General features: G+C 47.1%; 1 protein-coding gene across 1 annotated transcript in view; it reads right to left on the bottom strand.

Moving 5' to 3' along the window:
- BACE2 (beta-secretase 2) overlaps nt 1-9329 on the bottom strand; it is a 56689-nt gene extending 47360 nt beyond the window's left edge. The window contains exon 1 of the mRNA XM_071430166.1: nt 8938-9329. Within this exon, the coding sequence (XP_071286267.1) occupies nt 8938-9252 (315 nt within the window). The 5' untranslated portion in view covers nt 9253-9329. The remainder of the gene's footprint in view (nt 1-8937) is intronic.
- Nucleotides 9330-14611: the final 5282 nt, after the last annotated feature.

Raw genomic sequence — 14611 nt, 5'->3', positions numbered from 1 at the left:
CAAGCTGCTGTGGAGTGTGCTCTGGCTTGAATCCTGGAATCATGGAATGGTTTGGGTTGGGAGGGACCTTAAAAATCATTTCATTCCAACCCCCTGCCATGGGCAGGGAACCTTCCACTAGACCAGGTTGCTAAAAGCCCTGTCCAACCTGGCCTTGAAAAGATGCCACAGCTGTTAATTTGTTATACTGCAGACACTGACAGTCAAGGTTTCTGTATCAACAGGTATCATAGTGGAATTCTGGAAGTAAAGTTTCCATTTGCATAGATAAAAAAAGTGAGGGAAAAACCTCCCTCGGGATTTCACAAAGTCACAATTTTGAAAACAGATCCAAATCCTGCAGTCAAAACAAAACACTCCAGTATTTTGTTTTTTATACCAGAACTATCACTGGCAATGGCATTCTTCAAATTCTTTTCTTCCCAAATGCCACAATAAAATGTTCAAGTTGGCACATGCAGGACGCAAGCTCCCATACGATGACAAAGCAGGTAAGCCTTTTGTTCCTGTAGAAACCCCAAATCCTGATCTTTTCTGGTGTGAAGCTTCTTATGGAAGCAAAGTAGGAAGCAGAAGAGCCTGGGTGGTGAAAAAATTCTCACATCTGGCCTTGACCTGAGCCTGAGCACTGGGTGGGCTCCCAGGTGCTCTGCTGAGAGCCACTCTCACAGGCAGATCCACTCACAAATATCAAGGAATTATCTGAGAGATGGCTGACAAAAGCATCCAATTATTTTTCCCCTGTCAAATGGCAGGAGCTGGCCTTTAATCCCTCCCTCGAGTGGAAAGGTGACTCTCAGTTCTTGAGTTTGTCATGTCTTTTTCTTAAAAGCAAAAATGCCAGTTTTGGATCCCTAAGGATGGATTCTTCTCTGTATTTAGGGAGGAGAAGCTTACCAAGTGTTGCTGCAGCCTTAATACCTTTCCTCTTTTAAAATAAGGCCAGACTAAGATGTGAGACCAGCATTTTCCCTGAACACATTGCAATCTAGTTTAATAGCAGATTTTGCTAGTAAATAGGTACAAAAATAAGCCAACCATAAAGCTAAATAAAATCAACTAATTTTAGTACTCACAAGCTGAGCAAAGAGGACGAAAATCTACAAGTAATTTGTTTTTCACAATATCAAATTATTAGTAAGCAGTGGTGAGGGGAAAAAAGGATTGCAGAGTGCAATTACTGTCTTAACAGATTCCCTTCAAAAGGGCCTAATTATGACACATTAATTGTATTCAGTGAATTGTAATTTTCACTTGAATAAGATCTTTTTCCCCCATCTAGCTTGTTTTCCTCAACTTCCCTCCCCATGACACCCCACAGGTTTCATCTGTTAGAGAAGGACTCTTAAAAAAAAAAGTCTAGAACATTCATCCCCAGCTGCCCTTTCTGTAAAATACTCTTAGACATAAAAAAGGCAGCGAGAGCAGTGGGAAAGAGGCAAAATGAAGAATGAGGAAAGAACTCTGAGGGTGGAGTGAGACCAGGGGGAAAAAGGTGCTATTTTATCAGCCTTTGGCAAAAGAGGGAGCAAACATTGACTCTGGCCCGAGGCTTTCTGAAGGCTCCAGGGCTGACTTTGCTACGTGGCTGCTCTGGGATGTGCATGGCCAAAAATCTCTCAGAGAGCCACACCTGGGGCAAGGCTGCTGAACTGGCTGGGCCTGTGGGCAGCAGAATTGCCCTCAGCCTAAGGAGGAGAAGTTTTCAGAGCTCCTTGGTGAGGCTCTTCAGGCGATGCCATCTCAGGACTTCTGCTGATGAGAGTGACCCTGAAATGTGTTAGAAAATCTCTTTTCCCGGCCTGGCAGTCAAAGAAGGAGTCAGAACTCTTCTATTCTCATTATCAAAGTTGTTTATTGTTTCTTATCGATAAAATTCTTTCTCTGGCCTGCCAAGGCCCGCTCAGCACCACGCAACTACAGCATCATCAAGCTCCCAAATCCAGAGGATTTCCCCATGCACCCCACAGATCCCTCGGGGTGTTGTTGCCAGCCCATCTCAGGCCACTCTGCTGCCAGCCAGGTCAGAGATCACCAGCAGCCAGACATGTGCCACAACAGCTCCAGTCTGCACCAACCCCACAGCTTTGATTTGGCTGTGCTGGCACCTGCTTGGCACAGGAGGGATGCAGCAGCCTGGCATTGTTGGAACCCAGGAAATTCCTCTGGCTGCCTTGGAGGACTCCAGACCCTGCCCTGAGACTTTGGCACAGAGCCCAAGACCCCTGTGCCTTTGATTTTAACCCATGGAGCAAATTACCACCTGAAGAATGAAGAATTACAAGTCAAGAGAGTTTAAGTACAATAATAGTTAGTTTTTCACAGGGTGAAAAATAGATTTTTTGAGGTTTTTAGAATGGGGGCTCAGAGTCCCAAGATGGAGGAATTGAGTGTGCCCTGTCCTTCCTCTTTCTTCTTCCTAGCCTCCATGTTCTGGGTGATGGTGGCACTTATGGATTGGTTTAGAGTAGAAGCTCACTGTCTAACATAGGTGATAGGTGTTGGAAAGTAATTGTAAATATTGTACACGTAGTTTTTAGTATAAAAAGGAAAAGGTAACACTACCCAGGGGTAGGCAGAGTGCCTGGACTGTCTTGCTGAGTGGACCTCAGCTGGACAGGAGAAAGAATTTTACAGATAAGATACAATAAACAACCTTGAGAGAGAGAACTGAAGAGCTCTGACTCCTTCTTTGACTGCCAGGCTGGGAAAAGAGACTTTCTAATGTATCTTGGGGTCACTGTGACCAGCAGAAACCCCGAGACCCCAGTGAGCCGTGTCCCACCAGCCCAGCTCCTCAGCACCACGGCCCAGTCTTGCAGAGAGCTGTGATGGAGGCACAGGCAGAAAGGAAAGTAAGATCTATCTGGGCTGCTTTAAGTGCTTTGAAGGGCACTGAGCTGATGGATACAATTTCAGGTGTAAAAGTGACCTTAGAACGTGTTCTGTGTTTGCTTCACCAGCTTGGATCCACAGAGCAAACCCAGGCTGGAAAGCAAGAAGACGTAGGACAGGCCTGTCAATAGCAGGAAAAAACACTTCCTTCTTTAAGGCAGCTGAGAGCTGCCTCCTTTGCTTTGAAGATTTGATCTCGAGCCCTAATCTGTGCTGAAATAGAAGCAACAAGTTCCTTCACTTATTTACACAAGTTGTTTGTATGATGAAATCTGTATTTTACAGCCAGTAGGAAAAGGGGCAGAGAGGTCTGTCTGACTCCCACTGGAGAGGCACATGTGAGAGCCATTGTAGCAGCTTCCTTTTTCAAACAGAGCTGTACTTGACAATGACCAGACAGCACTTCAGGTCAGACTCGTTTCACTTACACTGAGTGAGAACATTTCAAAAATTATAATATGTGGGGGCAATGTAATAGCTAAGGTGGCCTCACATACTCGAAGTCGTAAGTGCTCTTCAAGGAAATGTAGACCTCTGCAAGGTGTAGTAGCTTTTAAATCTATCTTGCCAGATGCAATCCCTAGAGCTCACAGTCCTCTGGTTAGAGAGGGGAGAAAAAGGGAAAAAAAAACCACAAGAAAAACCCAAATAAGAAAAGAAAGATTTCTTCCTTAATAATCCAAATGACACAAACACATGGAAATTCCACATGGGCCGTCTTTCGTCCACTGTTTCATTTCCATCTCATTTCTACTTCAAATCCCAACCAATTTACACTTTGTTCAGGGAAAACAGTTATTTGCATGGCCTCTACTTTCCTCTTTCCAGATTTAACTGATGCTTTTTCCTTGATAAGGAGTGAAATGCAAAGTGTAAAAAATGTGAGCCTGGCACCTCTTTACACCACCCCTGCTCCTCACAACAGCTCTTCTGCCCTGACACACCAGAATCTGAATTCAGGATTGCCTCAAGCAGAGCCCCTGGATAATAAAGCTTCCATCAGTTCTCTGAGGAGGAGAAAGGTCCTTTAAAGGAACAATTAGTGGAGCTCTAATCCCTAACTCTGGGAGAGAAGAGCATCCTGAGGAATGACCATGGTGGGCCTCTTCCACTGAGTGTAAGCAGCACTCATATTTTGGGTTATTTTATAGTACAGCCTCTACTACTCCCACACAGCCTCTTTTGCCAGGGCTAATTTTGGATGGAAGAAGGTGCTAGAATGCTAATTTGTAAAGGCAGGGGCTTTTTGGTTAACCCAAACCTGGTATGTTTGCTTGCTTGTCTTGGGTCAAAAACACATCACAGCCCACCAGGCCACAGCTGTTCACTGGATTAGTCCTGAATTACAACTGCCAGGTCTTTATTTTGCAGGTATCCAATAACAACAACCACCAAAATAGACTCAAATCACCATTTAAAAACAGGAATATTTTTGCATTTCAATACTATTTCCACTAGACAGATCTGGAGGGATTTTGACACTGCCACCTCAAAACACTCCAACGCACCACAGAAATTGCCTTTGCTTCTCAGGCTTTTGTTTCTTCAGCTTTCATAAAGAACTCAAAAAAAAAATACAAAAGACCTTAGTAATTACTAAAAAAAAAGAAAAAAAAAAAGACAGAAAGAGAGACTTGAGATGCAACCTGCCTTCTGATAATTGAACAAAGAAAGATCACATTTTAAAACTTCTTGTGTCTAGAAAGACAGTGAGACCCTTTTCAGCAAAATTAAGAAAGTGGAGCTGAGCTTGTTGGGCAATAGCACAGCATCAGAAATCAGATTACAAGAGCAGCTGAATCTTTCCTCACATCTTCATTCCTTTCAACACTCAGGGAATGAGAGCTACCACCAATTAAGGAATAATGGCTGCAAGTTCAGAACTTGTTAATGTGTGTGTACATCACCCTCAAAACATGAAGCCATAAATTCTGACTCCATGACACACTAGAGGTATTTAATACATATCCTTCTTTATCATTCCTCTCTTTAATAGCTGGAAGAAATGGAAGGGAAGATAACCTCCCACCAATTATGTAGGAACTGAAGTTTGTGTTTTGCAGCAGGGGCCGTTAGACCCAACATCCACATTGACCTTAAAACTTAGGAGCAAGTTAATAGAAGGGGTTTTTGCTCACCCCATGCACAGAACATTCTGCCATTAGGATAAACAGCAGATTTAAAAGCCTCTTCATGAACAGAATGAAGAACTGACACTGAAAGAAAGGAGCTGTGGCATTCAGAGCACAAGTTGGATCCCTCTGTGGTTAATGAGACTGGAGCTCTCAGGGGCCATGTGCCTGGTCTCTCTTTCACAGAGAAGTTGCAGGATTAAAATTTACCTGTTCTCAATAAAAACACAGCTTGGAAATGCAGTGGGATCAGGAGGACCCTTGAACCACCACCTTGTACAAGAGGCTAGATAAGGCAATGGTACTGTCCCTGCAAACATTTAATGCAGTCCAGATGGACTTCAAGAAAGCTGTGAAAAACATGAGGTTTTTTAAAGAGTTTGACTATTCTTTTGGTCAAAAGCTTGTAGGAGAAACAAAATTAATATGAAGAGAACTGCAGTGAAGATAGCAAAAAACCCTAAATGATCTTAGATTCAGTTTCTCACAGTTCTTATAATCTCAGGGTAGGCAAAATAATAAAAGATAGAGCAAAGGAATTCCACTGGATTATTTAAAGAAATAGCTGAGAACACTGCACACAATTCATATTGGGCTCTTGCCACCTCTTACTTAAATCTGGAACTGGAAGAAGTGCACCTATGCAGACAGGTATAAAGCCCATAATCCATCAGGAGTAGGACACATCATTATACATCCATGAAATAAGGGACAAATACATCACACCCTTCAATACAACAGACTGCTCTCACCTTTCACATAATTCTTAAGTAGGTCTATATATGAATGAATAAGAATTAGTGGGAGTAATAACACTTGACACCAACCTGGTAACTGGTCTGGAGATCTGATAGGATTAGGAAGGATACTGTATCATAAAACTGGAAATGATCAGATACACTTTGGCTGCAAACACTTGCAAAACTGGATTGACTGCATTGAAGTTTCCTGTCTTGGAAATAAAATAAATTTTGACTTCACACAGCTGCTCTATTTTTGTACCGTCAGAACAAGTGTTTCAGAACTGCCATTGTGAATCGCAGCTCTGTGCTCTGTTTATCTGCTATATGACAAATCAGAATTGGAACGAAAGCCAAAAAGTATGCCTTAAATGACCTGAAAAAACGAAATTCTGTCATAGTAGCTTCCTTCCAAGAACAGGAATTAAAAAAGGAAAATTTCTAAAAATGCAGCTGAGCAGTAAAGCAAGTCCTGTAGTGCTGAAGCCTTTCACAAATGTTCATTCCCCGTTCTGGCACAGCAGCTTCCAACACTTGACGCACACGCTCCCGAAGCCACTGGGCACCAACACTACTGTAACCACCACATCAAATCTGCTTTCTCTTCCCACAGCCTGCTGCTTGCTCGTGGTCCACCAGTGCCCTGGGAGCATTTCCCCATCTCTTTGCTCCCGTGCAGAGCAGCAGCTGTGCCGTGCACCTTTCTGCTCCGCGAGAGCGCAGCCGCGCTGCTCCGGCGCTCCTCGCTGCCAGCATCCTCCTTCCTCCTTGGCAAAGTGTCAGGGCAGCTCCCAGGGCAGCTCCCTGGCACAGGCCTGGCTCAGGCAGGCAGCTGGGAAGCCCCAGGTTGGAGGGGTGCAAGAGCAGAGCAAGGTGTCCAAGCATCACTTTGCAGCGCGGCTGCTGACGTGAAGCGAAGTCAGGCTGGGAGGAGCATTTAAATCAGGAAAAGATTTTCCTTTCCTACACCATCATGCACAGCCCACTCCCAACTCCAGCAACCACTTGCCCAAGGAGCTTAACACAATCCAACGCTTGGCACTATCCAGACACTTGCTTTTAGTAGCAGCATGTGAAGCGTTCAAGTACCAACAGTAGCAGCTTTGTGGCTTTATACTACTCGTTGCAAAGCAGAAAAAACAGCAAGTACATTTGTGATCTTTAAGTCTTCTGATTTCAGGCAGGGAACGAGATAACAAATTCATCCTCATCAAAAGTACAGAATAAATTCTAACTGCACTCCACTGAGTCATTACACACCAAGATCTGGTTGGGGAAACAGAAGCATTTATAATCTTACAACCTCAGTGGGTCTACTTGTGAATAAAACCTCACTTGTGCTAAACCAGTGGTAGTCTTTAAAATAACTAACTTTGCAAGAAGTCAGAACTAGTTCAAAGTAGTAAAAGCTTTGCAATCAGATTCAAAGCATGGGTTTTTTATGTGGAAAAAAATAAAAATCAGAGGCAAGTCTAGCTGAAACCTTCCATCACCTGTAATACAAGTGATACGAGCTGTTAAGCATAAGTGAACCCTGTGGGTGTACTGAGGGCAGCACATTTCTCCCTCTTAGGCCTCCAGTCATATTATGAAAGGCTTGTCACATTTTTCCCTTCTCCATTTCTTCCCATTTCAGAATCCCCCTAGACATGTAAGGAGATAATATGCTTGAGAGCCACTTTTCCTACCTGAAGTTATTTTTTTTCATCTAGGACATGCTGAATTGGGTGATTAGTCCAATCAAATCTGGTGCCTCGATTCTGGCAGAAGCCAATATTGAATGTTTGAATGTTCCCTGGAGTTATGAAGCACACACCACACCACACTAACAGAACTAGTCAAATATGCATCACTCAACACAGAGGAAAAATTATTTCATGGCCTCCATGGCTACTGGGCCACACCTTGATATGTCAAACCTAGTTACTTTTTTTTTTTTAATCTCTATTTATTGATCATAAAACAATGCCAGCCTTTCTCAACGCATGCATTGATCCCAGTGTGATACCTTTTGATTAGAGAGATGATGTGGCCAATCCCCTTACACTCAAGGGGCAAAAAAAGAAAGAGCTCCCAGACATCCAAAAATGCAATGACGGCTGAACACTCCCCATTGGCTGCGCATTTTGGCATTCATTGGTTTTTTATTACGTAGGGGAGTTAAGCAGAAGAATAAAGATTTTTTCTTTCCTGTCTACACTGGGAACCTCAGGACCTAAACTCCTGAAGCAAACACAAAGTTCTGAAGGAAAGCCCTGAGGGCTCTCAGGAAATTAATCCCCACTCAGCTGACTAGTCATCCCACCAGCAGCCCAGCACCGCTCCTCTTGGGATCTCATGACACAGATGAAAGAGCAACGGCAAAAAAAAAAAACCCAAAAAACAAAAACCAACCAAAAAAAAGCCAACCCCCCCCCCCAAAAAAAAAAAACAAACCAAAAAAAAAAAACCCAAAAGACCCCCCAAAAAACAAAACAACACCAAAAAAATCAACAACTCGAAACAAACTTCAGCCACACTGGTGGAGGCAGAGAGGGAAGATTCAAGGCAACACGGTTTATCTAAAAACAATATTCAGAACGCACAGGTTCTTTGCCCCGTTAATGAGCAGCACTCGGATTCCCGACAGAAGGGGCTGGTTGTGTCCAGCCATCACTTAGTTTAGCAGGAAGATGCCGAGTGATTCTCCCGGGAGCACCGGGAAGAGCTACCAGAACACCCAATCACGACGCAGAGCAGCTTAAAAAAGCAAAGAATAACCAAAAAAGCATCTTCTGTCTCTAAAACACGGTCAGTTCGACTGGCAGAGCAACTCGCTTCGGATCCAAGCGCCGCGACACAGCCTACAAGAAACCCTGGGGACCAGACCCGCGGATTTCCCGAGCAGGGGCAGGACAGGGCAGCCGGGGGATGCTTCTCTCCTTTCTCCCCTCCCTGCGGGTCCGCGGAAAGTCGCTGCTGCTGCTCCCCCGCGCCGGGCACCGGCCCCGTCTCCCGGCAAGGGAGGGCGAGAAAGGGGAAGGGAGGAGGCGCCAGCGCCGAGCACCGGGACAAAGTTGCGTTGGAGCCGGGGGGGTGGGGGCCGAGTCGCTGCCACCCCGGAGAAGTTCGGCCCCCTCCTCCCCATCCCTCCCGGCGCCCCCGGCCCGCAGCCCCCGGCCCGCTCCTACCGCCTGCGGCGGGGTCCCGATCAGCATCTCCAGGTAGTAACCGCGGCCGGAGTCTCCCTGGAGGTTCTCCACCATGGCTAAAAAGTTGAGGGTGCCGCCGGGATCCGAGGCCAAGGCCAAGCCGTCCGCAGCGCCCGGGGCATCCTGCTGCCGGCTGCCGCTCGCCGGCCGCAGCACCACCGGGGCGGGCGGGGAGCCGGCGGGGGCGGCGGGGTGGGACACGCGGAGCGGGAGGGAGAACAGTGCCCTGCAGAGCCCCGCGGTGCCGGCCAGGAGCAGCAGCAGCAATCCGGGAGCCGCCAGCGGCGTCCCCATCCCGGGAGCCGGGAGTCGCTTCCCAAGTGCGGCGGCTCCGGCCGGAGGCAGCCTGGCTGCCAGACTGGAGCAGCCGAGGGAGGGGGAGGAGGAGGAGGAGGAGGAGGAAGAAGAAGGGAGCGGCTTACCCACGCCCCGGCTCCATCTCCCCCTCCCCCGAAGCGAGCTCCTCCTCGCGTTTCTCCCGCACGGCCCCCGGGCAGCCGGAGCGCTCGGAGCTCCGGGGGCCGTGCGGGGAAAGTTGCTCCGACCCAGCGCCCACGGGAGAAACTTCCCGGCTCGGCTCGGCCCTGCCCTGCTAAGGGAGCGGATGGCAAGGCGGGGAGAAAAGTTTCCGAAAGCCCTGAAGGGAGAGCGGCGGAGCCGGGAGCGGCTCCGGTCCCCTCCCGGTAGCCGGGGCTCCGGCAGCGCCGTGCGGAGCCGCTCCCATCGCCACCCCCAGGGAGCGGGGCTGGGGTGGGCAGGAGGAGGTGGAGGTGGGGATGCGGGGTCACTCGGGGATGCGGGAGTGTCCCCGTGTGCCGGTTCACACGGCTGGGGTGTGTGTGTGTGTGTTTGTGCGTGTGGAAATTCAGCTGCTGCACCGGCAGGAGCGAGGCACGCAAGGCGTCTGCTTGAGAGAGCATGCGAGGCTTTAAATGTCTTCATCATGCACGGAATTAATAACGGCAGTCAAGTGAGGCCTTTTGAAAGATGGGAACACTTAGGGTGGAATTAATCTCGACATCTCTGGAGTAATGGCAGTGCCTGATGGATCGCTGGATGGAGCGGAGAGTCCAAAAACCTTGAAATGTAACACTGGGCAAGTCTAAGCAGAGTCACTCTGTGGCTGTTTCTGGCTCTTCCCCCAGTCCTCGGTTGTAGATAAAGTTGAAGAATATGCAGCTGAAGTCATGTGTAGTCTCGGTGTCCCCTGATCAATTTGCTGTCCTGGGCAGCCACCTGGTCTCTCCCTGTGTGTAAATCTGTGCAGAACTGTGTGCACTGAGATCCCTTCTCTGCCAGAGTAAACTGAAAGAGCTCCCCCCTTCCCTTCCTTGCGCTGGAGTAATCGTCCACAAGATTTCCAGGTGTTTCACAGGTATTAAATGAAGTTTTATTAAGAGGTAGACAGTGTTCATTCCTGGGAATGCTGTTTGGGGGAAGGATAATTGGCTAAGGCTGTTAACTGTAGGCATTTGTCAGAGTTGCTCAAAGAGGATAATCCTTAAAAAGAAAGTGGGAGCCCACCTTCCCTTGATGAAGGAAAAGAAGTGTTTTCACATTTTTTCTCTGATGTTTTCGTTACTCTGGCTCTGTCACCTCAAATCTGGAGCCCTTTGTAGGGCTTCCCTTGGACCAGTTCAGTGCTTCTGGTGCAGGTGGATGCTTTTCCTCCTGCAGCCATGGCAGGAGGGGGATGCAGCCCCTATCCTGGCTGGTGGAGCTCTCAGAAAAGAAGGAAAATGCTGCAGGGGAAGCCTGCAACGACTGTGGCCTGGCTGGGGGCTGGAGGAGAGGTTATAAATGAAACTTCCTCTCAGGAGGTTGTTGTGCTTGTGGGAAACCACACACCTTGGTAAGAGGTGAAATTGTGCGAAGTTCCCCTGCTGCACAAAGCTTTCTATTTGCCTGACAAGTAGGAAGGTGAAATATTGCAGCCCTGCTCTGTCTGGTCCCACCTGCTCCAGACAGAGGGAAAATGCTGCTGGGGGCTGATGGCAGCTGAACACCTGAGGGAGTGGCAGCCAGGCTCACACAAAGAGGTTATCTCCGGGGTGCTGCAGTAATGGCTTTTCCTAACGTGGCTGGGATAGTGACAGGCTGCATTGTAGGGCCTGTCTAGTCACAGCTGAAGCCAAAGGGGAATTAAAATGCTCGGGGCTCTTCATGGGTGAGCTGAAAAGTGGAGAAATGCCCCCGCCCCTTTGGAAAAGGGAATGGGAAAAGTAATCAGGAGTATAATTGAACACCCCCTCAGAGTGGTAGGGATGTATTTAGAACAGTCAGCAGCTATGTGCATTTTGTTTTAATTCTTTTACAGTACAGTAAGTCTTCCCCCTTGCTGCTGTTGCTAAGATACATTACCACACTCCTGGCTAAAGCAATTCCAGCCAAAGGAGTGCATAGTTTTCAGAGCACAGAAGATATAGCATAGCCTTTAAGTGTTGAAGAGAAAACTTGTCCTTTTTTTTCCCATGCTGTTTGGTAAAAGTTCTTCTCGTCCTGTTTTCCACAGCCCTGGATCAGTCTCACAGTAAATGCTCATCAGGCAGCTGCTGTGTATGGGATGCTGTGTGTGAAACCTTCCTGCCCTCCCATGGCATCATCCCAGCAGGGCTGGTGTGCAGAATGGGGTTTCTGCCTTGCCTCCCTTACTCCTTTATTTATTTAAGCATCTGAGAAGGATTAGGCTGTGCCACATACAGGTGAGAAGTTCCAGTGCATTTCTGAATGCTGGCAGGAATGGGCCTTGAAAGTGCAATGTGAACAGCTGCTTGGGAGAGGAGATGTAAAAAAAGTCCTCCCAGAGAGCCAAATGTGACTGCATCCAAGATGTTCCTCAGAGGGGAAGTCATCTGTATGCAATGAGTGCCACAGTCAACATGCACATTTGGGTTTTTTATGTATCAGATACAGAAAATAAATGAAATGCCAGAAATAGACTCAAGTTTAAGTGTCTGTACACTTTGTGTTCGACAATATTTGGTGAATCTTGTTTTTCTCTTTTTTTGTGATTCAAAATATGTGTTCTTCGAGTAAATAATAATAAAAACAATTTTAAGTATCAGTCTCTGTGAATAGGCCTTTTTTTTTTCTTCCCTTAAAGTCAGCTGTCTAAATATAACTTTTCAGGTAAATCTTGACTTTAATCCAACTCTGTATTAATTCAATTTGATGGCACCATGGTGCTTTACACCTTGAGCCACTTGACAGTGAATTAACATTCGTGTCTATAACACAACCAGTATTTACAGGATACAGAGCACAGAAATGCAGCTGCTCTGTGCAGTGGACAAGTTGTGTGAACTCAGTCAGAGGGGGAGAGGTTGCTCTGTGGAGATGTTAAATCAGGCCTGTTGAGAAAAGCAGCAGGAACAGAGAAAGCATCTGAAGATGCAGAGGAAGTGCTGGAGCTGATCTGAGCAGAAGGAACTGTGTGTGGCTAAAAAGAGATCTCTCCCTCCCCAGGAGGAAGCTATTAGGGGACTGCTCAGATCGAAGTGTTTCTCTGCCCAGCTTCTGAAGGAGTCAGGCTGACCTGTGCCAGTGTTACACAATGATAAGGGCAGATGGCCACAAAGACTTCTGTCCTGAAACTGCTGTGTCTGCTTTCTGTGCTCTTGCTCTTAGCATAATCAATACTTTGGTTTTAAGAAGAGTGATTGTTCCTTACTGTAATTCCACAACGCTCCCGAAGGAAACCCAGCTGCACCTGCAAAGGGTTAATTCACAGAATTCAGTAGCCCAAGGAGAGGAGGGGTTTTGTTCTTCCTGGACATGACTGGGAAAAGCTCTTCTCTGTCTGTGGCTGTCTTGCAATCAGCTTTTTCATATTTTAGGCCTATTCCAGTGAAGTATTGCTTGTACAAGATTAGGCCTATTCCAGTGAAGTATTGCTTGTAAACAATCAAGGGGCAGCAGAGGCCACGGGGTCTGGCTCTGCTTTGTGTCTGCCAAGGCTTGGCTCTGTTTGTCCTCAAAGGTCATGAATAAAACAGCTGGCCCATGGGATGAGAAATGTGCCCCTCAGGAGAGCTGTTCCAGTGGCATTCCCGGGGCTCTGAAATGTCTCCTGTTCCAAAGGGGGGCCATGGACACTTCTGGGACTTTTTAAAGGATGGAGCATCTGCCCTGTGTGTAGAGCTCGTGCAAGATGAATCTTGTGGCTGAAGATTCTGTGCTTGGGGATGTAGGTGCAAATCCTTATCACCATCCAACTCTTTATTTTGGGTAGAGGATCTGTGGGTGGGGGTGCCTTCTTTGGTCACTGTACAGTGAGTTTTCTGCGTGATGGTATCTCCCTTTGGCTGCAGCTGAACACGTGAGGTGTTGTAGAGCCAAGATGGTCAGAGGGATGGAGCTGCTCTCCTGTGAGGAAAGGCTGAGGGAATTGGGATTGCTCAGCCTGGAGAAGAGAAGCTTCAGGGTGACCTAATTTGGGCCTTCCAAGAAAGATGGGGAGAGACTTTTTACAAGGCCATGCAGTGACAGGACGAAGGGGAATGGCTTCAAACTGACAGAGAGTAGTTTAAATTGGATGTCAGGAAGAAATTCTTCCCTGTGAGGGTAGTGAGGCACTGGAAAGAGCTGCCTGGAGCCTGTCCAAGGCCAGGTTGGGCGTTGGGGCTTGGAGCAATCTGGGACAGTGGGAGGTGTCCCTGCCATGGCAATGAGGATGGAACTGGATGAGCTTTAAATTTCCATCCAATCCAGACCATTCCATGATTTTATGATCCCTTTTTCTCTAACAAAGTGGCGTGTTGTGGAGTTTGCAGGGGTCCCCCAGGACAAGGTGAGAGATGAGTGAATCTGACTCCATGTTCTCAGAAGGCTGATTTATTATTTTATGATATTATATTAAAGAATGCTATACTAAAACTATTCTAAAGAAAGAGAAAGGATACAGACAGAAGGCTTAACAAGAATGAATAATAAATACTTGTGACTGTCTCCTCAGAGTCTGACACAGCTGATGGTGATTGGTCATTAAGTTAAAACAATTCACATGGAACCAGTCAACATTCACCTGTTGGTAAACAATGCCCAGACCACATTCCAAAGCAGCAAACACAGGAGCAGCAATCAGATAATTATTGTTTTCATTCCTCTCTGAGGTTTCTCAGCTTCCCAGGAGAAGAAATCCTGGCGAAGGGATTTTTCAGAAAATGTGACAGTGACAGTGTGTGACCAATCAAAGGGCAGAGATGCAAAATGCTCCTTGTTTTGTGCTTGTCCCAGTGCAAGGGCAGAGGGGCTGTGCAGAACCCATGATCCCTCCTCTGTGGAAAGGAGGAAGAACCAAGGAAGGAGAGGCACAAACAGCTGCAGGTCCAAGCAAAGCCTGCTCAGACCACATGGTCTCAAAGGGCAGCACAGAGCTCAGGCTAAGGGAAGGCTCACAAACACCCTGGTGCTACAGCACCACTGATACATTCAGAATTATGTTTACTTTGAATGCTTATCACCTTCTGTTTGGGAATTTCTGGTCTGGTGTAACTCATTGCTGCCTGGGGAGCTCCCGCCCCACATCTGAGCTCGTGATAAATGCATTGACCACTCTCACAAAAGTGTTGTTTCTGCTCAGAAAGTTCTGCAGGCTTCCTCAACTCTATTCTGCAGCTGGCACCAGGGAAGAAATAATTTGTGGGTTAGACCT

This window comes from Agelaius tricolor, unplaced genomic scaffold, assembly GCF_023055355.1.
Source record: "Agelaius tricolor isolate 1412-34295 unplaced genomic scaffold, bAgeTri1.0.p SCAF_7, whole genome shotgun sequence".
NCBI lineage: Eukaryota > Metazoa > Chordata > Aves > Passeriformes > Icteridae > Agelaius > Agelaius tricolor.
The sequence above is the reverse complement of the archived record's forward strand: the minus strand, read 5'-3'. Positions and strand labels throughout refer to the sequence as shown.